This window comes from Daktulosphaira vitifoliae, unplaced genomic scaffold (assembly GCF_025091365.1).
Source record: "Daktulosphaira vitifoliae isolate Bord-2020 unplaced genomic scaffold, ASM2509136v1 Scaffold_1, whole genome shotgun sequence".
In the NCBI taxonomy this organism is placed as follows: Eukaryota; Metazoa; Arthropoda; class Insecta; order Hemiptera; family Phylloxeridae; genus Daktulosphaira; species Daktulosphaira vitifoliae.
Genome location: NW_026099572.1, coordinates 87,050,081 through 87,074,159, shown reverse-complemented (window position 1 = coordinate 87,074,159; position 24,079 = coordinate 87,050,081). Strand labels below are relative to the sequence as shown.

Genomic DNA, 24,079 nt, shown 5'->3' with positions numbered 1-24,079 from the left:
TTTTTTTGTGTCTGTTACCACTTTTTCTCAGCTCTCACCGAACCGATTTCTTTCAACGATACGTCAAAAGATCACAAATCGTATCTAGTCGAAGACATTACCCTTAAAAATTGAAAAAATTTTCCTCGTTCCCCGTAAATGGGGAAACCTCCAAAAAAATTACAAATTTAAAAATCGCTAATTTTCGAAATTTTTTCAATTATTTTTACTAAAAACTGCCGTAACTTTCTTAAAAATGAACATATTAATATAATTTTTTTTTTTATAGATGCTTGATGTCTTTCCTATCATTTGGTATATTTTTTTTGTAAATTTGACCCTTTATCTGCCCACAGGGAAGGATTTAAAATGACAACTTTTTCACAAAAAATTAACTTTTGAAAATGTTCCGGAAGGTCTGACACTTTTATATATATCTTAGCTTATAAATTAAAGCTAATGTAATGTACTTTATTATGAAAAAAATNACTAATGTAATTTACTTTATTATGAAAAAAAAAAATTTAACCTCTGGACTTGTCTTCGCGGCGAAAATGGCTACCAAATGCTATTTTCGTGTGAAAATTCTGGATTTTATTTTTTATATTTTTAACTTTATAATGCTATAACTTATTGAAAAGTGTATGGATCAACACAATTTTTTTATGAGAAATAATATTTTTTAATAATCCCTTTTTCATTCGACATACTTTTTCTTAATCAAGATATTAATAAGGAATTAGCAGATCATTTGGAATAATGCACCAATTTTTTTTAAATTAAACACAATCTAAAGATTTGCATCGAAGCGTTTATTTTTGATAGTGATTTTAATCACTGTCAGATATCATTATACTTGATCCAACTATACCACGGCACCACTGTGCCGCGACCCTCTGTGCTGGGTTTTTTTTTTTCAAAATACTTTTCTAGTATAAGTTAATAAAATTTAATAAGGGCTCTACTATAGTTATGTATTATGTCACAAATGATACAAATGGTAAAATATTTATACATACTTTGAAATTACAAAAAAAGTGCCCAATTTGTGGATACAACGATGCCATTGTTTTTCGTTTTATGAATGATGCTATCCCTTCTATATTATCAGTATTCAGTCGTGTAAGTAAAATTGCATCTAATCTATCTAAATGTCTAGCAAAACCCCAAAAACATGAATTTCTTCCAGCACCTCCATCAAGTAACATATTAAATCCATTAATACCAAACAACGCACAGTCACCTTGTCCAGCGGGAAAAACATAAAGTGTCGGTTTACTAAATCTGATATTTCCAACTACTTGTGAGCCTTCAAGTAGTGTATTAAGTTCAACAACATTGATTTTATCACACAGCCATCTAATTATAGCACTTATTGAGTTATTATCAATTGAGTTCTTTGACGAATTTAATGTAAAACAAGTGCCTCTTAAACGGCATATTTGATTCCATTCACCATTCACTGAGCACTGAAGTTCTACATGAATTTTACTTTCGTGAAGTTTGACAACACGCTGAACTTCAGATGTCTTATAAGCTTCCAAAAAATCCACCACAGCAAATGTCCCATCCTAAAATTTATAAAAAAAATCTATTTTAAAGAAAATGTACAAATTAAATAACCAAGTATGATAAGAGTTCAATTATCTTAAATATAATATTAATTATTATTTATATTATTTAATTATATTACTACTAGAGTTATTCTTATTATTTTTTAGAAGTTCCGGTGGAATAACTTAAAAACTTCTGCTTTATAGTTTGAGAATTTTACCCTTAAAATTATAGAAAGTTGTAATTTCGGACAAATAAAATTTTCATGAAAAAAAATTATCTAATGATAATTCAATTCTTTATATGAGTATTTTTGTATTTATTTTGATAATCACTTTTGATTTAAATAAACAGATTGTCTAACTATAAATCACGCAATAACTTTGAATATATAAAACATATTACAATTTTCCTTATTATAACTTAATAGTATCCTATATTATATAATTTACAAAAATCAATTTGGTACTATTCAACCCTCTCTCCCTTATTTAATAGTACCAACTTGAATTTTTTTTTATGAAAAAAACTTAAAAATTTAAAACTGAAATTATATTATTATATATGTATATTTGATAAAGCACTGGAAGTTATTAAAGAAATAGCTAATTTGAATAGGTATGGCAAAAATGTTATTTCAAAATTAGTACGAACACATAAGTAGAATAAAAAAGGAGGGTAACTAGTACACACCCTAGCGTGTGGAAACAAAAAGAAATTAGGTAGCCCATTTTATATATCGAATGGCTAGCTAAATTTTTTTTTTTTTTTAATTTTGGTATTGCTAAAGTAACGGTCCCCGTGGATAGGGGATAAGAATACGTACACGGCCCCTCTGCCAGTCAAAAGAGGTGACTAATGAGGTTGCGTCAGGTCGACAGCCGGCGTAAAATTTTTGTCCCATAGTATAAGGTGTCCTGAACAAAACTTAGACGAATTGTCTCAAAAAATCTCGGATGTACGCGGGGACAACAGGTGATAGGGAATAAAGAAGTTGAAAACGGAGGAGGCCTAAGGAATAAAGTGTTTGATACCAGCCGCACAACTTGTGTGGTAGCTGTTTCATCAGTAAAGTTTACAGGTCTACACAACGCTTGTAGTGTCAACAGTATAGGGACATTGACTCTAAGCTGGACTCGTGTATAAGGGAGAAAGATAGATACAAAGTAAGAATAGGTACTTGGAATGTTGGAACATTAACTGGTAGAAGTAGAGAATTAATAGAAATATTAAAGAGGAGAAAATTTAACATTTGTTGTGTGCAGGAAACTAAGTGGAAAAGAAAAAAATCTAGGGAAATAGATGATGGTGTAGCGATAATAATGGATGAGGAGATGAAAAGTAAAGTAGTAGAAGTAGCTAAGAAAAGTGACAGAATTATGGTCGTAAAATTGATATTCGAGGAAAAGTGCTGAATGTAAAAAGTGCTTATGCACCATAAGTAGGATGTGATGAAATAGACAAGGAAGTGTTTTGGTGAGAGATGAATGAGGTGATGCAAGGGGTACTTGGAAATGAGGATACGGTGATAGGAGATATGAATGGACGTGTAGGTAATGAGAGAAGAGGATATGAAAGAGTACATGGAGGGTATAGTTTTAGTATGAAGAATGAGGCTGGAGAAAGAATCCTGGATTTTGCAGTATAGAAGATATCTCGTGGAATGAGAGACAATAATTAGTGAGAAGGAGGTATCGGAGGCTGTGAAGTTAATGAAAAAGAATAAAGCAGTGGGACTAGATGAAGTGCCAGTAGAAGTATGGAGAATATTAGGCGGTGTTAGTAAAATGGTGGTTGAAGGAACTTTTAAATAAAATCTAATTAGAAGGGAAAATTCCTAATGAATGGAGGAATAGTATTGTGGTGCCGATATTTAAAGGTAAAGGTGACATACAGGAGTGTGGAAATTATAGGGGCTTAAAACTTACGAGTATGAAAATTTGGGAAAAGGTAATAAATAAGAGAATAAGATATGAGACATCGGTATCTAAAAACAAGTTTGGATTTATTCATGGTAAGTCAACAATGGAGTCAGTATTTTGTGTGAAGGGCAACTAATAGAAAAGTTTAGGGAAAAGAAGAGAAAGCTTTGTATGGTATTTATAGATTTGGGGAAAGTGTATGATAGAGTACCGAGAGAGGATTTAAAGTGGGCATAAATGAGAAAAGGAGTCCCGAAAAGGTACATTAATATAGTAGAAGATATGTATGTTGGCACTTGTACCAGGGTAAAAAGTGTAGGAGGAGTATCAGAAGGTTTTTGGGTAAGAGTAGGAGTGCACCTAGGTTCTGCTTTTAGCCCTTATTTTTTCTTTATAGTGATAGATGAAATTACTAGAAAAATACAAGGTGAGGTGCCTTAGTAATAAGTAGAAGTACGACAGAGTATATAGAGTACAAGTTTAACAAATGAAAACACGAGGTAGTTGAAATGATGAGGTCAGTGACAATAGACGAGGATGTGATTGGAGAGATGGAGAGTTTTTAGTATTTAGGGTCAATTGTGCAAAAGAGTGGTGGTATTGACGAGGATGTAAGGCATAGGATTAAGTGTGGGTGGTTGAAGTGGAGAGAAGCGTCTAGTGTCTTATGCGATAAAAGAATTCCAATAAGACTGAAAGATAAATTCTACAAGACTGTAGTGATACCAGCTATGATGTATAGTTCAGAGTGTTGGGCCATTGATAAGAAAGTAAAGCAGAGAATGAGTGTAGCAATGATGAGAATGGATGAGTGGAGTGACTAGAAAAGATAGGATAAGGTACGAGCACATAAGAGAGAATATAGGTGTAGCGTATATTGTGGATAAAATGAGAGAAAATAGACTTAGATGATTTGGTCATGTTATGAGGATTGAAGAACCAAAAGCTGTAAGAATAGTTATAGAAATTAATGTTGAAGGAAAAAGAGGTAGAGGAAAACCAAAAAAGAGATGGAGGGATGCTATTGAATACGATATGAGGACAGCTGATGTGAGTGTAGATGATGTGGGAGATCATGTCTAGTGAAAGTTTAGGATAAGGGTGGCCAACCCCAAGTAGTTGGTATTAAAGCGAGGAAGAAGGAGGTGTCAGTATATGTTAAGCTCTAACGATGGTAACATAGTTTATGAACTATGTATATACGAAATTCTAGTATTTTTTGTTGCAATTTAAGTTAAATATTTTAAATACTATTTAATTTTAAATTAAAGGGTGGCCGACTCTAAGTACTTGGGATTAAGGCGAGGAAGAAGAAGTGGAGGTATTGCTTTTATAACATCTCAGAGATATATTGGATAATCCTCAAGATAAAGTAAAAGAAGGAGAAAAATAGGGCATCAATAAAATACAATGTGAAGGTTGTAATAAATGTTACTTAGGACAAATAAAAAAACAGAAAAACTAGATAAATCTCCTGTGATTGAACATTTATTAACACATAACCACTCTGTTAAAACCATAAATTAATTACAAAGATCTTAATATAATAGAGATAAGATATATTTATAAATAAGAATAATTTAATTAATTGTTATCTAAGTTATATGCAAAATGTATTATTAAACTTGTTTAAACTGACAAAATGTGACAATAGATTAGGTGATAATACAACTAAGTGATAACGTCTCTAGATGATAAGATGACTGGCTGTATATAAGGGACTATTTGTCAGGTCTATATATCAGTATGCGATTGAAGATGATTAATATGAGCTCCAAACGCATACAATGTTTATAATTGCCCAGGGATAAAATAAATAGACTCTTACTACTTCTTCTGCCGTAGTATAAAAATGTTAATATTCTTCAAAATACTGGTGCAAAAGTTGGTATTCAGCAGACATTTTCTTAATTCAACCATTTCATAATTTTTAAATTCGTTAAATAAATATGTTTCTTCTATTTAATATACTAAAGTTAGTACTATTTTAAAGAAAACTATAGGGGACAGGACCAATTTTTTTTTTGAAAATCATAGAACATATGACACTATTATCTTCTGAAAAGAGAAAATTGTAATATTTTTTAAAATTTTAAAGTTATTGTGTAATAAGCATAGGCAATCAATCACTCTGTATATTATCAGGTAGCTTTGTAACCTATTTTTGAGACAAAAAGTTTTGGATTTGATTTTGCTATCTTTAGGATATGCAAATATTACCAATATCCAACTACATTCATTATTGCTTCAAGTTGTATTTACAGTATACGAGAGAGAAAAATATAGGAATATATATAATTTTGAATTAGCATCCTTTTTGTTTAATTTACGCCAATATATTTTCCTATGTGAATTAAAAACAAGTATGTATTGTAAAATTGACCCATAAATGTAATATTGTATGTAAACTTTAAATAAAGAAATATGTATAAAATATCCCTAAATATGCAATTCAATCTAAATAAAATTTCTTTAGCTGTTTTCTTATATTTTATTAGTGATTTTCTATATCACCTAGCATTAGCTAGGACTAAGAATATTGATATACAATTGTATTATCTTTTATAAGCTACATAACTTTTAAAAAATTAAATTTTTTTTATAAGGTTAGCTATATAAACCTTTATGCCGTTGAATCCTACAATGCGCCTTGTTTCACATTTTAGACGTTTTAAATCTATTTGGAAATGGATAAAACATTTGTTGGTAATTATTATTGTTTTTAGTAAAATAAATTGTTTTTTATGTTTTAATCGCTTTTCAAAGTCTTCTTAATTGATTAAATTTAAAAAATTGATTTCAACGGAAAAATAATTGTACTTTAAAGAGATAAGAATCGTTCAACAAATTGTCATTGAATTATTTTACTTATTATTTGCAACAAATATTAACTGACCTGTAAGATCCATGCTCCGTTTTCCGTAAATGAGTATCCAGCATAAATAATCAATCTATATTTCGTTAAGCTCGCAAGTAAATTTCTGATACATTGCACTAATGTAATATAATGTGGATTAATTAAAATTTCAGCAACTAAGTTATCACTCGCATACTGAAACAATTGTTCTCCTAAAAATATATAATTAATATTTATTTTAGAGAATCATTCAATGTTTCTAATATCTGCAGTATGATATAAACTGTTACTAATACCCAAGAAAAACAAAAAATAATTTTTGCCTTGTATAATTTTATTAATTCTAAATATTAATCTAATTTACCAATATCTCAATTATTATGAATTATTACGATAAAAAAAATTGTTTTTTGTTTTCACTAAACTAATTTTCTATTTGCTTAACATAAAAAAATTTAAAAATTACTGACTGAAAATTGTAAAAAATATTTTAGCCATGAAACTACTTATTTTTAATATTTTCTTTTATTTCTTTATTCTTTTGTTAAAATTGCCTTAGTATGAAATATTAAAGCAATTATTATTATTATTATTATTGTATAAATAAGTTTTTAGTAAGATTTGAATGCAATTTATCAGCGTAATTCGAGAGCGAAAAAATTCATTTTTAAATAATATCTTATGAGTACTTAAAACCTAGGACATTTTTAATGCAAAGAAAAGAGGTACAAAATGAGCATAGTTAGTAAGGAAGTCAATTGTACTAAGCTACTTGAATATCTTTAATGAATGATAAAGATTTTTCGTAGTTTAATCACTAACCATTTGAATGATACAAGGGGAAAACGATAGTAGTCAATTTTTATAAATTTTTCAGGAAAGCAATAAAAAAATTATAAATTCCTACCCATTTAATAATAAATTAAAAATAGACGTTTGAGTATAAATACGATGAAAAATTTTCCCACCCTATTTAGTCGAAAAATTATTCCACCAAATATATTTTATAACGTGACATTACTACTAATGAACTTTTGAATCAAAAGATGAAATCAAAATCCAAAACAGTGGAATATTAACATTTTTTTTCTATACTCTTCAATTAATACTAAAAATATTTCATTAAAATACATAGCTTAAATAATTATATTCAAAATTAATACCTATAGGAAAATATTGGGATAAAAAAAATTTATGATCAAAAAAATAATCTTTTTTATTACTAAAATAATATATTTATAAACTGAACTGATTAAACACTATAATAATTTTAATATTTAAAAATTATCATAAGGTGATGGAAAATACTTCTTTATTATATTTATATATTAAGTAAAATTGTACTTAGTTTTAGCTTTGATGCGAAACTGAGAAGCTTTTGGTTTCACTATGATGTGTTTTTTTTTTTGTATGTCTGTTACCACTTTTTCTCAGCTCTCACCGAACCGATTTCTTTCAACGATACAACGAATGATCACAAATCGTATCTAGTCGAAGAAATTACCATAAAAATTGAAAAAATTTCCCTCGTTCCTCATAAATGAGGAAAATCTCCAAAAAAATTACAAATTTAAAAGTTGTTAATTTTCGAATTTTTTCAATTTTTTTACTTAAAACTGCCATAGCTTTTTTAAAAATGACTAAATCAATAAAAATATTTTTATAGAAGCATGATGTTTTTATCTATCATTTGGTATATTTTTTTATAAATCTGACCCTTTACCTGCCCACAGGGGGGATTCCAAATAACAACTTTTTCAACTTAACTTTTGAAAGTTTTCCAGAAAGTCTTACTGTTTTATATATACCTTAAATTAAATCTAATGTAATGTACTTTATTATGGAAAAAAAATCCGTAAAAATTACAATATAAAGTATTGAATATCAATTTCATACTAAATGTAATTATTATTATTATTATTTATTCATATATTATAATTAATATCTAATCGGGATAAAATTAAATATTATCTACAGATTTTCATTAAAGCGTTTCTTATGATAGTGATTTTAATCACTGTCAGATATCATCTATACTTGTACTAACTATGCCACGTCCATACTGTGCTACAGTTTTTTTAATTTTTAATAATTTAATATGCAGGTAAAAAAAGCTTAGTGAATATGATTTACACTAAAAATGTCTATATAGAAATAAAGCGAAAATTAATTTTAGTATTGATAGTTACCGTCTTTTCCTTCTTCGCCTTCAATATTCTGATTTACAATAGCGTCAATCTCATTTACTAAATTAACACCACTTTCTTCAGTATTCCAATATGAAAGTCCTAAAATTTTAAAAATCAAAACATTATTATACTATATTTAAATTATGAATTCAAGTAAAATACAAATAAATATTTAAAAACCACTATAGTGAAAATACGATATAATGGAGATGACTCAATGTTGAAATTAGTATTGTTTGATATTTAACAGCGATTAACAACACTATCATAAAGCTTTTCGAAGTAAATGTATTTAAAGAATTATTAAGGAAATTTTTTTGAATTAAGGGTTTTTCCAGCAACGGACTAACCACTCGTCTCGGAGTATCAATGGTTAAGAAACTCCTTTCTTCGAAGGAGACCGCTATAGCCCTTAATAGGCTTATAAGGCGTTAAAAATGGTGTTTTTTTTAACAATCTGACCCTTCTAAATACACCTGTACTATAAGCACTATATCACTAAAAAAAGTATGTAGAAAATATTCTACGATATTAAATCGACAAATTTACCAAAAGAAGTTTTTTTTACTTCAACATTCTGAATTAGCCATTGAAGCTAAAGAAAATGTAGTAAAATTTTAATTTTACTTGTTAAAAAATTATTATTTTATTAGAAATGACATATTTTCTTAATATCTTAATAAAGAGTTGAAAAATATCAAAAATAATATTGTTATAATTCACATTTTGTGATAGTAATAGTTTAAATCTTTTAAAACGTGAATATTTTATCCTTAAGATAATTTTACATTTGTCTTTTTTCCCACGCAGATCTAATAACTTGACCTTTAAAATTTTGTTATGTAATGATCATGGATATCAGCTGATGTCGTTGAACCTAGTAGGGTGGCAGTAGGTAGGCCACACCCAGTTCTTCGGCAACGTCATCAGTAAGTCCGCAGCTCAATCAATACCTGACCTACTCTATCTTTTGACAAAAAATTTTACAAAAAATGTTTAAATTATTCAATAATAGATCAAGAATTAATAAATAAAAAAAAAAACAAAATAAAGAAGAGTCAAAATTATAATTTCTTTAAATTTTAAAGTATGATTAAAATTACCAAAAATTTATCCAAAATAATAATTTAAAACAAATTTAAAGAATAAATCCCTTGATTTCAAGAGGTGAAATTAACACAATATATATTAAAGATATTATTAGTAAAACTTCATAGATTTGATTTTATTTTATAAGTTATTTTTATTATTACTTATAATAATTTTTGCCATGGAAACGACCATATGTATTTCGGATAGTATACATAAAAGTAAATAAATGTTAAGAAGTAAAATAACATAAAATTATATCATAAAATAATTATGTTTTTATAAATAGGAAGGGTAAAATGACATTTAGCCCCCAAAAAATTTTACAACACTACTATATTTGCAAACATTTTAAGTCTTGCATTACATGTCTGGTTAANTCCTATGATATATTTGCAAACATTTTAAGTCTTGCATTACATGTCTGGTTAACACGATACTTTTTATTAGTACATTACTTTTTTTTCACTCTCACTACCTTAGTACTTTTCACTCGCCTTAAACACACAGCGGTCACATGTATAATATAAATTAAAAAATGAAGGCACTTGATAGATAACAGTATTTTTATATCAAATCATTACTATCTCTATTCGCTAATACTATTGTCTTGTATTCATATGTTGCGAGTGTAAAAATTTGGAAAGAATAGCTACTAAACATTAATAAATAGAACACGATTAATTTAACTACAAAAACGCATTTCATGCTTGTTCACAAATAATAAATAGGATATATTAAAAATAATTAATGTTTTTCGTGGGTATTATTTTTCTAATACCTTCTTATCGATCATTCAAAATATTACTGTATTAAAACTACTATAAGTATCTTATGAAATGAGGTAACATTTATAGTTGTTTTCATTTTATTGTTGTTCAAAATACTTCTAAAAGGGTCCGTTGTGTCTCCCGTCTATATTTGGACGGATTGCCAAGTTACTGGAACACGTGTTCTAGTTCTATTATAATCACAAGTAAGAAATGAGACAGTAGCTGACGGGTATGCTTTACCGGAAGAAGAGCAACATTTGACATACATTATCAAAAAAGAAATGAAAAGGGACATCACCATGATTCAGAAACAAAATCTTAAGGGTATTCAGTATATATTTTGAATTTAATATTCAATGAAGTTCAGCCATTGTTTTAATTATTAATGCTGTAATTAATATTATGAGTAAATACTCATAATAATTTATTTGAATTTAAAATACAGTAATTCTCTAAACACTATACACAACAAAATTATATTTTTTTCTTAAATGCGGTTTTAGTCATACGCAATTGTACGTAAAGTTTCATCTAGAGGATATGATTTTATTTATATTTACGGAGTTAAAATAACACTACATTGAAGCACTAATGTGACTGGCGATTTTTTAGATACAAATTAATTTTAACCAAGAGACTTAATATTTTTACCATAGTTTTTTATATTTCATAATTTGATAAGTAATTATGTTCAATTCAACTGTCCTGTGTAGTTGACGTAAATTCTAAAAAACTCTACACGAACCATTACTATGTAACATCGTTGATTATAGTTAAAACAACGCCAATATTTTTTTGTATATAAGACACACGATTTCTAATAAAATATTAATTGTGATCAGAAAATTAGTTTTAGTATTTTTTTAGTGTAATGTTTTTTGATTTTTTATTTATTAATTATCTTTTAAATTCATACCTTATATTTATCATAATGTATTCATCCGTTTTACACCTAGACCTAAGGCAAGGTAATGTCGAAAAATGTCTGATGATAAATATTGTCATACCCGCGTCTCATCTCTAGTCTTAAATTTAAAATGATAATAATAACTTTTAAAATAATAATTCAACAGTTATTATCTACCAGTCGTTTTTTTTAATTAGATAATTTGTTATATTGAAAGCTTGTTAAATATATATATATATAAAAGAATCACCTTCTATATTTATATATACAAAGCCAACTTTTTCTAAATTTATTTTCGTAATAACTAATATTTATTTATTTCATTATTTTTTAAATAATCTGATTAAAATATTCAAATTGCTTAATAAATTACTATAAAAATTAAAAACATTAAAAAATTTGTAATTTTTTTTAATTTTGTGAATATAACCATCATCTAATAATAATGTTTTGGATAGCCAAATAGCTATTCATTTTTTTACTATTCATCATAATATTAACTAAAAAATAAAACGGTTTATTAAGTTAAATTTTACAACGAAAGGAATCTAAGGGATTTGGCGATTGTTTATTTTTAAATATACGCCATACGTAGTTAAAAACGTTGACACCCCTTAGATAATCTGCAGATGTAAAAATCTATTTAAATAAGTACCGAGGCTACTGTTCTGTCTGATGTAGAAAAAATAAGTATTCATTTAGTTTTAATTACCTTTAGTAAGATTTTTCAGTATAGACAACTTGTGTTCGGCGCTTCTTGGTTCGCCCAATATTATCAGTAAATATCCTCCCGTTAATGGAGAATTAACTTGACCAGTTAAGTGTGCCATTGATATAGATTAATACAAGAATACTTTCATTTAACAAAATCGTATTATACACCTGGAAATACAAGACCAGTATTTGAATCTATTGCACAATTATATTAAATTGGAAATTATAACATATGGTGTGATTCATAAAAAATACTACTCCCTATTTTTGGTTAGAAAACTTTTTTTATAATAATGTACTACATAAAGTATCCGCTATTTGTATTAGCTAAAATAAACATCAATTTTTTTTTTGTAAAAATTATAAATGTTGACGTCTGATTATGCGAAATGGTTAAAAAAAATTGATATACAGATAACTAGACTAAATTATTATTTTTCATGTTTATCAATCATATTTATACTATCAGATAAATCAGTACATAAATATTTTTTTAATTATAATTTAATTTTACTTCTATTTCAATACATGTTATAGACCTGCCAACGTGAATGTAAGAATTAATGTTTTTTTAAGTGTAAATAGCATCGAATATTTTATTCTAGGAGAAAGCGATCAATATGAACGATATAAACGTTAAAAAACACATATTGTTTAAGTTATCAAACTTATTAAATCATTAACTGATAGTTTAAAATATTTGATCAAATTAAATGCAATAGAAGTAACTTTTACAGATTGTAAATTTCAAAAATAAAAAAAAAATTTTAAAAGAAGTAACTCAAGCTATACATATTTCTCCAACAATTAAAAATAAATTTAATTATCCGATGTTGGTTCAAAAGTATAATTATTAACATATACGATTGATATTTTTAAGTAACTTCGAAAACTTAAACTAAATACATAAATATAACTATTTTTATAAATTCGCTTAGTTTAGTATACAACAAAAATATTTTAGTGAAAAGGTGTTTGTTATCAGTCACAATAAAATCGTCTCTTCAGTAAAATAAATAATCATTTTTATAATTTCTTAACATATTACCTTAGCAATTAATTTGTCTTAAAATACCGATACAAAATATTCTTAAGTGTTACTTAAAAAGTTTAAGTATTTTATAACTTGAAGATCATAGTAGATTTAAATGAAAAATACTTCCATATGTCCATTACAGAAAACAAGTCATGTAATATAAAAAATATGTGAACTATTAATTTAAAAATACTACACAATTATCAACTTCCATTAATTCGTATATTTAAAAAGAAATTAATCCAATAAAGATAATGATTTTAACACAATTATCTAAGCATGAAAATGAATATTTTATATTTTTAATCACACTTTGTATAATAAATCACTGTTTATTAGTTCCAAATTTAATGTAACACTGACTTCGATAAGTTTTTCTTACTATAATAATTTTTTCTTTTTAAGAAATAAATGAATCTTTATTTTATATTTAATGGATTATTATAAATTCTATTATACAATATTTAGACTAGTTATTTAAAGTGAAAAGTTGGTTGTGATATTATCTGACATTTTCAAAACTTTTTCAAATAATTTTTCGTACATTTAACTTTATAAAGTATATTTAACTTTTATTTTTGGCTATTGTTTTCTCTTAAGTTAATATTTAAAAAAAAAATTATTATTGAAGAATGGAATCTTTTTTTTTTAATATCATTTACAACTTAATTTATTAAATTTTCTCTTAATCTTAATCAATAATCTTAATCTATTAATTTATTTTACACCATGAATTATATTATAATTTTTGATTTCTATTTATGAGATACTCATAAATAAAAATCACCTAGTAAAATTAATACCTTCTCAGCTTCACGTAGAAGCTAAAATATTATGCTAAAACTCACCTTTTCGGTGTATTGTGTGTCTGGAAATGTTTGAACGACTAGTATGAGGAACTTAAGTCCGTAGTGTGACAGGGACTGCGGCACAGCGTAGTGAAAAGCCACCGTCGGATTACATATGGAACCATTGGAAGAATATACAGTGATGCCACATTGGTAATAAGATATTTATTTTGTTTTAGGGTTGAACATCAAAAGCATATATTAAATTGTTATTATTTTAAAGTTTACACTGTTACTAGGAGAGGGAGTAGATAATGCCATTTCTAACCTTTGTCGGCATACAAAAAAAATTATTATCATAATATAATAAATTAATTAAAATGAAATTTGTTAATAAAAAATTAATGTCAATTGTTTAATAAAATATTTAGTTCAAATTGACAAATAATAAACCTTTTATATTTAATAAAAAAAAAATTTATTTCAATTTTTTAGATGACTATTTTATTTTTTTAATGTAATATATCAAAATACTTAAACATAGATGCATGATTCAAAAAATTAGACCCTTAATTTGGGAGCAGAGTATAATATATATATATTTTTTTTTCGTATCAGGTCATTTAACACTAATAAAATATAAATCATTAAGTTAAAAAAAAATCATATAATTTTATTTGGCAAAATGCGTCTAACCAAAAATTTCATATTTGTGAGCTATTATTCAAGAGCAGGTAAATTGATGGAATATTAATTATCTCCAAACAACTTTTAAAAATTCTATTCTTAAGCTTCATATAACGAGATAATAAAAGTGGGATAACCTTTTTTTATATATTTTTTTTATATTTTTCGTGTATTTTATAAATAACCAAATAAAAGAAAACAAGGACTTTAATTTACTAATTCTTAAAAACTTCCTAATCTGCCACTATTTTTTTAATCAAATTAAAAAATTGGACATATGTCTTTTATAAGACTTCAATAACTGTTTTTATTTAAACTAAACCTATTGATTACACATCATAGGTAATTTGAAAGTTTTATTACCATTCTCCAAAGCCACGCAATCTGGGAAACTGTTGAAGAATTAATGATTGTAACTTACAAGGTCGAAACTAATTATTTCTGTGATGCACCTTATCATCTATTAAAAAATGTTCAGTTTTACTGTAGATCATGAAAATGATATTATTTTTTTTAAATTTTGGTTTACGACTTTAAGTAATAAAAATGACTTAGGTAATCATTTAAAGACTACGCTGACTTAAAAATCTCATTGTTAGTTTAACATTGAAGTTCAGATTAATAATATACAAATTAATTGAGTACATCGAAAAATATATTTTTTATTTCATTGCCAATTTGCACTATATTTGACATTAATTATTGCATTGCAGTAAACTTTTCTAGCGTGGTAAAACTCTAAACATTATTTTTGCATAGTATATGGTGAAATTTAATTTGTCAATATGTCTTTGTAACTATTTAACATAATGTACATATCAACCCCAAGGCAGTTAACCTCCCACGTACTAAAAAAAATTCAAGGTTTTATCCTGTATATCTAATGTATGAAATCAATAATCACTAATAGATTAATTTTTTTTTTTTATGTGTCGGTATAATTTAACATGACAAGGTTCAAAACCATAATTAAAACACTTAATAAAAAAACATTTTATGTTTTTACACTTTCAATTAAACACAATATTGAAAAAGAGGCCTTATTTTCTTAAATATGTATTGATACTTAGAATTAGATTGCTTAGATAGTAAACTTAGAACCTCTTCATTCCCAACCTTTCAAATTATACTTCAAACTTAGTTTCCTGAATAAAAAATGCGAAGTATTGCTAAATTATTAGTGAATTATTGATTCGGAGCACATTGATAACTCTTTTACAATTAACCCACCAAACTATCCCCTTGCGGGACCCAATGTCACATCACCGTACCCTGATTTCACCCNAGATATCATCGATTCGGAGCATATTGATAACTCTTTTACAATTAACCCACCAAACTATCCCCTTGCGGGACCCAATGTCACATCACCGTACCCTGATTTCACCCGTGACCTTCTAACGGTGCAGAGGGACGTATCCTCCCGTAACGCCTACACAGGCGTGTCGGAGGACCAGGGCGGATGGACCGGGCGTGGCGTGGTCGGCGCGTGGACCCAGGACCGCCTCGGAGGATCCGCCGACCACCAGGAGACTATGTTATTCGCTATACGATCGACACGAATGCACGAGTCAAACCTTCTCTGCGTCAGTCTAAATGGTAGTTACGCATGATCCCCTGGTACTCCACATACGAACATTCCGTTACGTCTGCGGTGATCACATTCCGAGCACATTTGCAGCACTCCAATTGTGTAACGTATTCATAAATACATTTTAAAATAACAATTAAGTATGACGTATTTAACCAAATTTCCTTGAGGTTTGAATAATTGATAATCAGGGATTCAAACCGTTTTCATGACGTTATTACTATTAAAAAACGATTCGGATCGTAAAACGTAAAATAACGAATAATAAAAAAATGTATAGTAACGATAAACAACATATAAACGAAATACAACAAAAATCAAACACATCATGACTAAAATTGAACTAATACTAAAAACAGAAAGTGAAAACATATCGATGGTTTGTAATAATTTATACAATAAATTTGGATATACTATAGCAATGGCGTATTTATATGCAAGCACTATGACAACGGCCTACAGCGGCAAATATTGAAGGCCAACAAATTTTTATGGTTGGCAAATTTGTTAAAAGCCAGTTTTTTTTATGGTTGTTATCACAGATTAACCCAACTCAATAATTATCATAATCGTTTTCGTTTATGACATGTATATTACATGTCATAAATGTGTATTAAATGACATGTTTATTACTAGCTACAAGTTTAAGTACAAAGTTAAATCTATTTTCAATTTAGCGATAACAATAGCACAGGTTAATTATTAATATACAAGTTTATTAATTTTATAGTACCTTTTTTATCGCTGTCTCTGTAAAAATGTTTAAATCGGAAAAAATTAACTAATGTTATCTTAAAATCTGTTTTGAAAAATAAATCGTATCTGGGTATGATATTGTCATAATTTGACTAATGTTTGCGTAGCTCCTTTAAAGTGCACTACTAATTTACGTTTATTTCTTGTAAAATATTCTTATTACGTGAGCATGATTGCAAATATAAAACGATTAAGTGATATAATGAAACTAGAGGAAATTGAAATTCTTACATATGAGAAATTACGGGTTAATTTCCAATGAGATAAAAAAATGATCAATAACTTTTAAAAAGCGATAAACATAAAACATAAAAAATTGCTATTGTATAAATACCGCAAAACTAAAAACATTGTAAATCCATAACGTTTTAATTATTCATAATAATTATGTTAACATTTTAACTTTCATAACATAAAAACAAAGTAAATAATTTTGATTCAAGCCTTGTTGCAAACACTAACTAAAAATAATTGCAAATAAACATTTAAATACAGAGTTGGTCATAAATATTATAGTTATTAGTTTTATCTATAATTAACGATCAAAATTAATGAAAGAAACGTTAATTAATTAAATTATATAAAGAAAAATAACAATTTTCATTATAGAATTGAAATTTTGTTGTAAATAGTTAAGCTAAAAATATGTTATCATTTAAACAATTTTAATTTGTTACTGCAATGCCGCATTAGGTAACATACGGTTTCATTTGTGTAAACCATTCAAAATTACTATTATAGTCAAGTAAAAACAGTCTTCAGAGCCATACACATAAGGCTTTATTTTATTTTGTGACATTTGTATCTAACTGCAGTAGTTTAAAACAGCTGCAATAACTATATAGATAAAATATGTACATTTTCTTACTAAAACACCAATATTTTATATTGGTCATTTTTTTAAAAGCTTTATTAAAAAAAATTTAATTAAACAAATAAAGTTTATCTATTTCTTTATATGTATATTAAAAAAAAAATTAATTTTTAGTCGAAAATTTAAAGAAAATTTATAATAAAAAAAAGGTGACACAAATCATATGCATAACATAAACTTGTAAGATATTATAGTAAACATTTACTATAATTTTACTAAGTTACTATAATTAAATTAATTAATTGCTATTTAGCCTTTTTAAGAATTTCTTAATGTCATGTCTATGTTTTATAAAATTTTATTGCAATGATTAAATACATTGCTTAATGTGGAAATACATCACTGATAATGACCATGAACTGTTTAATAATACTTGTTAATATGATATGATTAATACTGATATAACTGGTCTAGCTGTTCTTTGTTATCTGAGTTGCCAGATTTTTTTAAAATTATGTTATCGTTGGTAACAAAGTAAATGAATGTTGATAATTAATAAAAGATTAAGATTTTGTCAACAAAATATAAAATGCTTTACAACAAAACTTCTGGATATCAGCCAAATATTTTAGCGTTGTACTTTATATTCTTAGGCCACTGATAAAAAGGGATGCGTGGCACATCCTGTAAACGCCCAAATAACAGCCCTGTTATAAGGGATCGCCTTAATAAATATGCTGTTGGAAATTTTTCCAAAATAAGGGCAGTCCTCCTCGCTGCAGACTTAAATTAATGAAACATTGAGCGAGAAGTTTGGCAAGATAAAACTTTACAGCGTCTCCAAGCTTTTTTCTATTTTTTAGCCCTTGTAAGGATTCTTATGTTTCCTCCTCGTTGTAATATGAGATAAAAGCGCGAATCTACTTCCAAAATGCTCAATTTTAAAAAACTGAATATTTAATCATTTTAGTCCCTAAAGCTCCATTTGCTCTTTCCGCCTAAATACATAACTGCTTATTAAGTACTAATATGTAATATAACTTATGAATATAAAAATTCTTATAATTTTATTGTGAGTACACGTAGTTTAAACAGACACACTACGGTGCACAAATCCTACATGAGAATATGTAAAATAACTTGGAATATTGGAAGTATAACTCCTTCCACGTCCCCTTAATCTGGTTTTATTTTAAGCCCTGATGTAAACTGTGAACTATTATAATTAGACTGCTTCTTAATTAAAGGTATAAAAAGACATTAACTTTCATTTAAGTGCCGTTTTTGCTTAATTAATTCTAAACAAAATGTTCGTGTAATTTTTGTTTATTCAGAGATATTTAAAAAATTATTTTAGTTCTTTCAACTTATTTCGAAGTTATTAATTATTTTAGTGTATGTGCTATTTAACCAGAAAAAAACGGTGAGATTTAGCTAGCGGTCCAATGCAAATACGGCGGGCGCGAACAATGACGTCTGAACATGTATATTTCATATGACAGCTACGCGGAAAACTGCGGAAAATCTTTTGCTTATATCAACGGTGGTGATGATGACGGTAGGAGAGGTAGTTGGGTGGCTTTCCCGATCGCGCCGACGCCGGGTTTGTCCACAGTGGCTACCAGTCGCTTACGCATGGGCTCCTGATAGCATGTTTAAAAAAATTGCGGAAAACGCACGAAAACGGCGATTCCAATTTCCCGAAAATCGTGGTAATAACCTGGTCGCGATGTAAAAAAATCGTACCGTCATATACTTCACTCGTTTCCAATTCATTATTACGGTATCGATGTGATAATTTCTATAATAACGGTCTGTTATTATTTTTTTCTCTCGACTGCTAGTAGTGCGTTTGCACTGAGCGCAGCCGTCGGCTAGTACCCTGGTACAATCGCTCGCATTTCTTCAGCCAAGTGTGACCCGAGACGGACAACTGAATCCCGTGATTCAGCGTTGTTCACACCGCCCTGTAAGAAGCGATCCAAAAATTACCATACGTCAGTATGATCTCTTTAATATACACGTTAATTTTACACACAATCGGTGTAGTTTTGAGATAAAGTATCGAAAATTCGTACACAAGTGTAACATTTTTACACTTTTTATCAAAAATTTGTTTTACGTTGTATGTGTTGCATGTATGTGAAAATTCGGACATTCATTTTAAAACCGCGGTCTTTATGTGTCGTCTATGGCTTATTTAACATTTTATCAATGTCTATTAGTAATCGAATGATTAATTATTATTCTTTCTTATTAATGTCCAAAAAGTATTTTAATGTATGGTAATACTGATTATTAAAAAGAAAACAGTCACCTAAAATTATTTTATTACCGCATTTGGTGTAACCGCAGCATTGCTATAGTTTAGTGTACGCCGTTGCCATCAGCATCGACGGCCTTGACATACGAGGCCAAGCGTCGCAGTAGAGCTATGAATGAACTGCATTTCGGCTGGTATCCTGGTACTCTGTGATCTCATTGGAGGTGAATATGGCTGCGATAAAGGGCAGACGACACGCGCGGATGAGTCGTTACTATGCCCGTGGCCGCTTTCCTTCGCTATCGCCCCATACCGACCAGTGCGGGCAACCGGTGGCAAAAAAGGTTCAAGTCGCCACTACGTCCTTGTTACCATTACGCCGCTCTTCGGTTACTACGGTTACGTTTTGTTGTAGGTTTGAGCGTTTATGTTGCTCACGTTATTCATTTTTTTTTAGTCATATGTAATATTTATTCCTAAAAACTTAAGAATAATGAAAAAACAATGTAACTGAAAGATATAATAATTAAAAAACAAAATGTTTTGACAATTTCTATAATGGGCAACGTGTTGCGGCTCAAATGTATTTATTGTGCGAATGCTAACCAACGACAACGCAGGTATCACATTTTGCATAACGATAAGGCGCTAGTATTTTTAACTATGGTGTGATTAGGTATGAAGTGTTAGGATTCGTTGAATAATTAGTAAATGTTTTTATAAATCTTAGTTATCTTAATTTTATCTACCCTTAATTTACTGATATAAAAATTTTGAATTTAAGTAAGTAGTCAGTATTTATATTTATAATTATGAATGTATTAAAAACATATTTTACAAAGTTAAAAATATTTTATTAAAGGATAAAAAAATTAAAAAATTCCTCAAATAGATGATTAAAAAAATATTCATATTAAATTAATTTACAATACTTGTTGATAACATTAACTAAAGTAGCATAGAATTTTGTTTTCCAGTTCTCGAAGGTAACCTATCTTATAATTTAAGATTCAAATTATACCATCGATTAGAAATACTATTTTACCGAAAAAGTAAAATATTTCACAGCATATACCTACTTCATATTCTGACTTACTATATATAACTCTTGAATACAATGTGTTATGGGCGGATTATTATTAGGGTTCAAAAGTAAATCATTAACTAAATTAATTTAAGAAAAAATATTAAACTGTTAAAATAAAAATGTTCAGAAATAGTTATTGATTAGAAATGGGGACAAGTAAAATAATTTTACTACCTAATTTATTATCTTAGTTTCATTTTTTGGAATTTTGCAAAAACGATTTAACAAAATATTAATTTTTTTTAATTTTCAAATTTATTAGAAAAATTACGGTTCTTCTAGTCGGCCTAGACAATGCAGGAAAGACTTGTATTTTTAAAAGTATAATGAGAGGTAAAGTATTTCAACCCCAATTTAATTCATTCTTTTCCGAAAAAACAATATAATAGTTTTTAGCTAATTGGTATTTTGACTGTTTTAGAAAAACAAAAAAATGTTCTTCCAACTGTCGGATTTTCGTCTTCCAAATTATTTTACCAAGACTTTGACATAACAATTTACGATCTTGGTGGTCATAAGCAAATACGTGATATATGGCCACAATATTTTATTGATGTAAATGTTATCACCAAAACGACAATGCATTTATTTCAATTAAAGTATATTTTTTATATTTTTAGGTACACGGTGTTATATTTGTTGTCGATTCGACGGCTCACAGTAGACTAGTTGAATGTAAAGAAGTGTTTAAAAAATTGTTAGAGAACGATAAAATATCTGGAAAACCTGTACTTTTGTACGATCCACATAATATCAGCATTTTTAATATTATTAACTTTTATTGCAAATATGACAGTTGAACAATTTCAAATTGAAAGTAAACATTGAATAACGTTTTTAATTTTCTATTAGGTTTGCGAACAAACAGGACAAACAGGGAGCGTTAGATGAATTAGATATTGTCGAACAATTGAATGTAGAAATGGTTGTGAATACAAACAAATCTCCGACGCTAGTGGAAACGTGTACAGCCCAATACGTGGCACCGATTCATTACTGTTCCTCTGCGTTTATTGATCCATGTATCGACAGCGGTTTTAGGTAAACAAAATTAATAAGCTCTTTACACATATTTTAAATGCATTTGATTTTAGCTGGTTAGTATCGCAGATTGGAAAACATTACGATACACTCAACACTCGTGTAACTCATGATATGGCCCAATATCAAGAAGGCGTAAATAAAAGATTAGAAGAATGGAAAAATAAACAACAAACTTCTAATGACTCTTATTTACTATCTTTCAATGCACCTCATAGAAGGTCGACCAAGCGAAATCCTTTCAGGCGCATTAATCGAGTTATTGTAATGTTTTTTAATTAAAAGAACTGTATCAGGACCGGAATTAAATTTGAGCGAGGAGGACGATAGATACACAAATTTACCAACTGGTAAAAACTAGTAAAAAATAGTTTTTAAATACTGTACCTACGAAAAAAAAATGGACCAAATTTAAAATTGAAATAAACCAATCACGATTGCCGCTAATTAATCAATTATAATTATATTTATAATCTAAGTAATTATCATAGAGGGTTATTATCATTCTTTCTCTACGTAAATCCGGTCTTGGTCATTATAATTTGCTTTAGTGAGTGTATATTTTTTAATACGTATATATCTATTATTTAAAACAGGATAGTTTTGAATCAAAACTACAAAACCATTCGGATGGCTTCGGCAGCACTTCGTTTATTATACCCCTACGAGAAGAGCCAACCGATCCCGCAGCAATTGCTTTTCGCAACAAAGTCGGTCCAATAGTGTCTTCTTCGCGTTCTGTACAAGAACACGAATCTAATCGCCAACAAATCTCAAGGTCGCCACTTTTTAGAGCACGGTCGAAAGAGTTCGAAAATGATGTGATCAAAAAATCAATCGGTGTAAAGCCCGAACCCAATATGAATACTAAAGAAACCGAAAAGTTCATTCGAAAAGAATCAATTTCTGCAAAATTAAAACGGTCTATGTTTAGTAGATCAAGTTCCGCTGGTAAAAAGTCATCGTCAGCGCAAAACTCAGAAAGGCAATCAAGCGCAAAGTCATCGCAAAAAAGTATGTACGAATCCCAAAATAAAAACAGTGACATAAATTGACTTTTTATAGGTTCTCAAAATGAAGTGAATCCAGCACAAGAAAATTTAAGTGAAATACTAACGTTTCATTCCAATGATACGGCGAGTCTTAAAAAAATAGAAACATCTATTGATATTCAATAACATGCGAATCACATATGATATGTTTAATTTGATGGCGCCTTTAGATCTGTTAACATTCTGTGCTAGAATTATTTTTGTGTCTTGTGCCGATTGAATCTAAAGCTGGCACTGAATTAAATTATAAAAATCTATAAAGAGTACTTATAAGCACTCCTTATAGAGAAATATTTATTGAAACCAACGATTTTGCGACTCCTAGGTCAAGTAAAGCAAATTATTTAATGTTATGTGATGATAAGTATTGTAACTTTTTATAATATTGCAAATAAATATCTCTAAATTTAATTAGATACATATGTATAATTAAACATAAAAATAATTAATAAAACAATATAATCGTTTTTACTTTTATAGGTAATACAAATAACAAAAACTTAAGGAATTGTAGCGTAATATTTGTGTAACTGATTATTTAAGGCTAACGATTTTGATTGTTTAGGTGGAGGACATACAACAATGCTATGGCAAAAAATTTTAGATTAAACAATTTGATATCACCGTATTCTAATTTCCGTAATTCAATTTTAAAGTAGCCTTGTATCATGCCAGTTCACATCTAAGTTAATAGTTATGTTTTATAATTATGAATGTATTAAAAATGCATTTTTAAATGGTTTATAGCTCAATTACTAATTAGTAGTAATTATCTCAAAAACTAAATGTGAACGGAAATTTAAATCTAAAGGTAGATTTATAATTAGCAGCCCAATTTCTTCTGGAACTTATCTAAATATTAAAAACCCCATGATTCTTTTTGCCCCGTGTTACTATTAACTTAAACAAAACTAAAATTTTAACTTGGATGTATCTTAATTAATAAAAAAAATTCTCTACGCAGAATCATGTTTTAATTA

At 28.0% G+C, this 24,079-nt stretch overlaps 2 protein-coding genes across 4 annotated transcripts in view; one reads left to right on the top strand and one right to left on the bottom strand.

The window, feature by feature from the left end:
- LOC126896503 (microtubule-associated protein futsch) overlaps nt 1–13,995 on the bottom strand; it is a 27,847-nt gene extending 13,852 nt beyond the window's left edge. The window contains exons 1-5 of the mRNA XM_050669348.1: nt 13,869–13,995; nt 11,983–12,152; nt 8,502–8,600; nt 6,352–6,524; nt 999–1,550 (exon numbers count right to left, since the gene is read on the bottom strand). Coding sequence (XP_050525305.1) covers nt 999–1,550; nt 6,352–6,524; nt 8,502–8,600; nt 11,983–12,100 — 942 coding nt within the window. The 5' untranslated portion in view covers nt 12,101–12,152; nt 13,869–13,995. The remainder of the gene's footprint in view (nt 1–998; nt 1,551–6,351; nt 6,525–8,501; nt 8,601–11,982; nt 12,153–13,868) is intronic.
- Nucleotides 13,996–20,051: 6,056 nt separating this feature from the next.
- LOC126896472 (ADP-ribosylation factor-like protein 13B) lies at nt 20,052–23,755 on the top strand. 3 transcript variants are annotated; one of them, XM_050669276.1, is made up of 8 exons: nt 20,052–20,539; nt 21,269–21,339; nt 21,428–21,561; nt 21,627–21,742; nt 21,859–22,047; nt 22,101–22,311; nt 22,644–23,061; nt 23,113–23,755. In XM_050669276.1, exons 1-8 carry the CDS (start codon nt 20,478–20,480, stop codon nt 23,223–23,225), a joined length of 1,314 nt encoding a protein of 437 aa, XP_050525233.1. In that variant the 5' UTR covers nt 20,052–20,477; the 3' UTR covers nt 23,226–23,755. The 3 variants fall into 3 exon arrangements, with proteins under 3 accessions (XP_050525233.1, XP_050525234.1, XP_050525235.1); XM_050669278.1 differs by lacking the exon at nt 20,052–20,539 and adding an exon at nt 20,550–20,702; XM_050669277.1 differs by lacking the exon at nt 21,269–21,339.
- The last annotated feature ends 324 nt before the right edge of the window (nt 23,756–24,079 follow it).

Coding starts and splice junctions, on each gene's coding strand:
- LOC126896472 (XM_050669276.1), top strand. CDS start 20,478: ATGGGCAACGTGTTGCGGCTCAAATGTATTTATTGTGCGAATGCTAAC. Junction 20,540..21,268: donor GCTAACCAACGACAACGCAG/GTATCACATTTT, acceptor CAAATTTATTAG/AAAAATTACGGTTCTTCTAG. Junction 22,312..22,643: donor GGCGCATTAATCGAGTTATT/GTAATGTTTTTT, acceptor TATTTAAAACAG/GATAGTTTTGAATCAAAACT.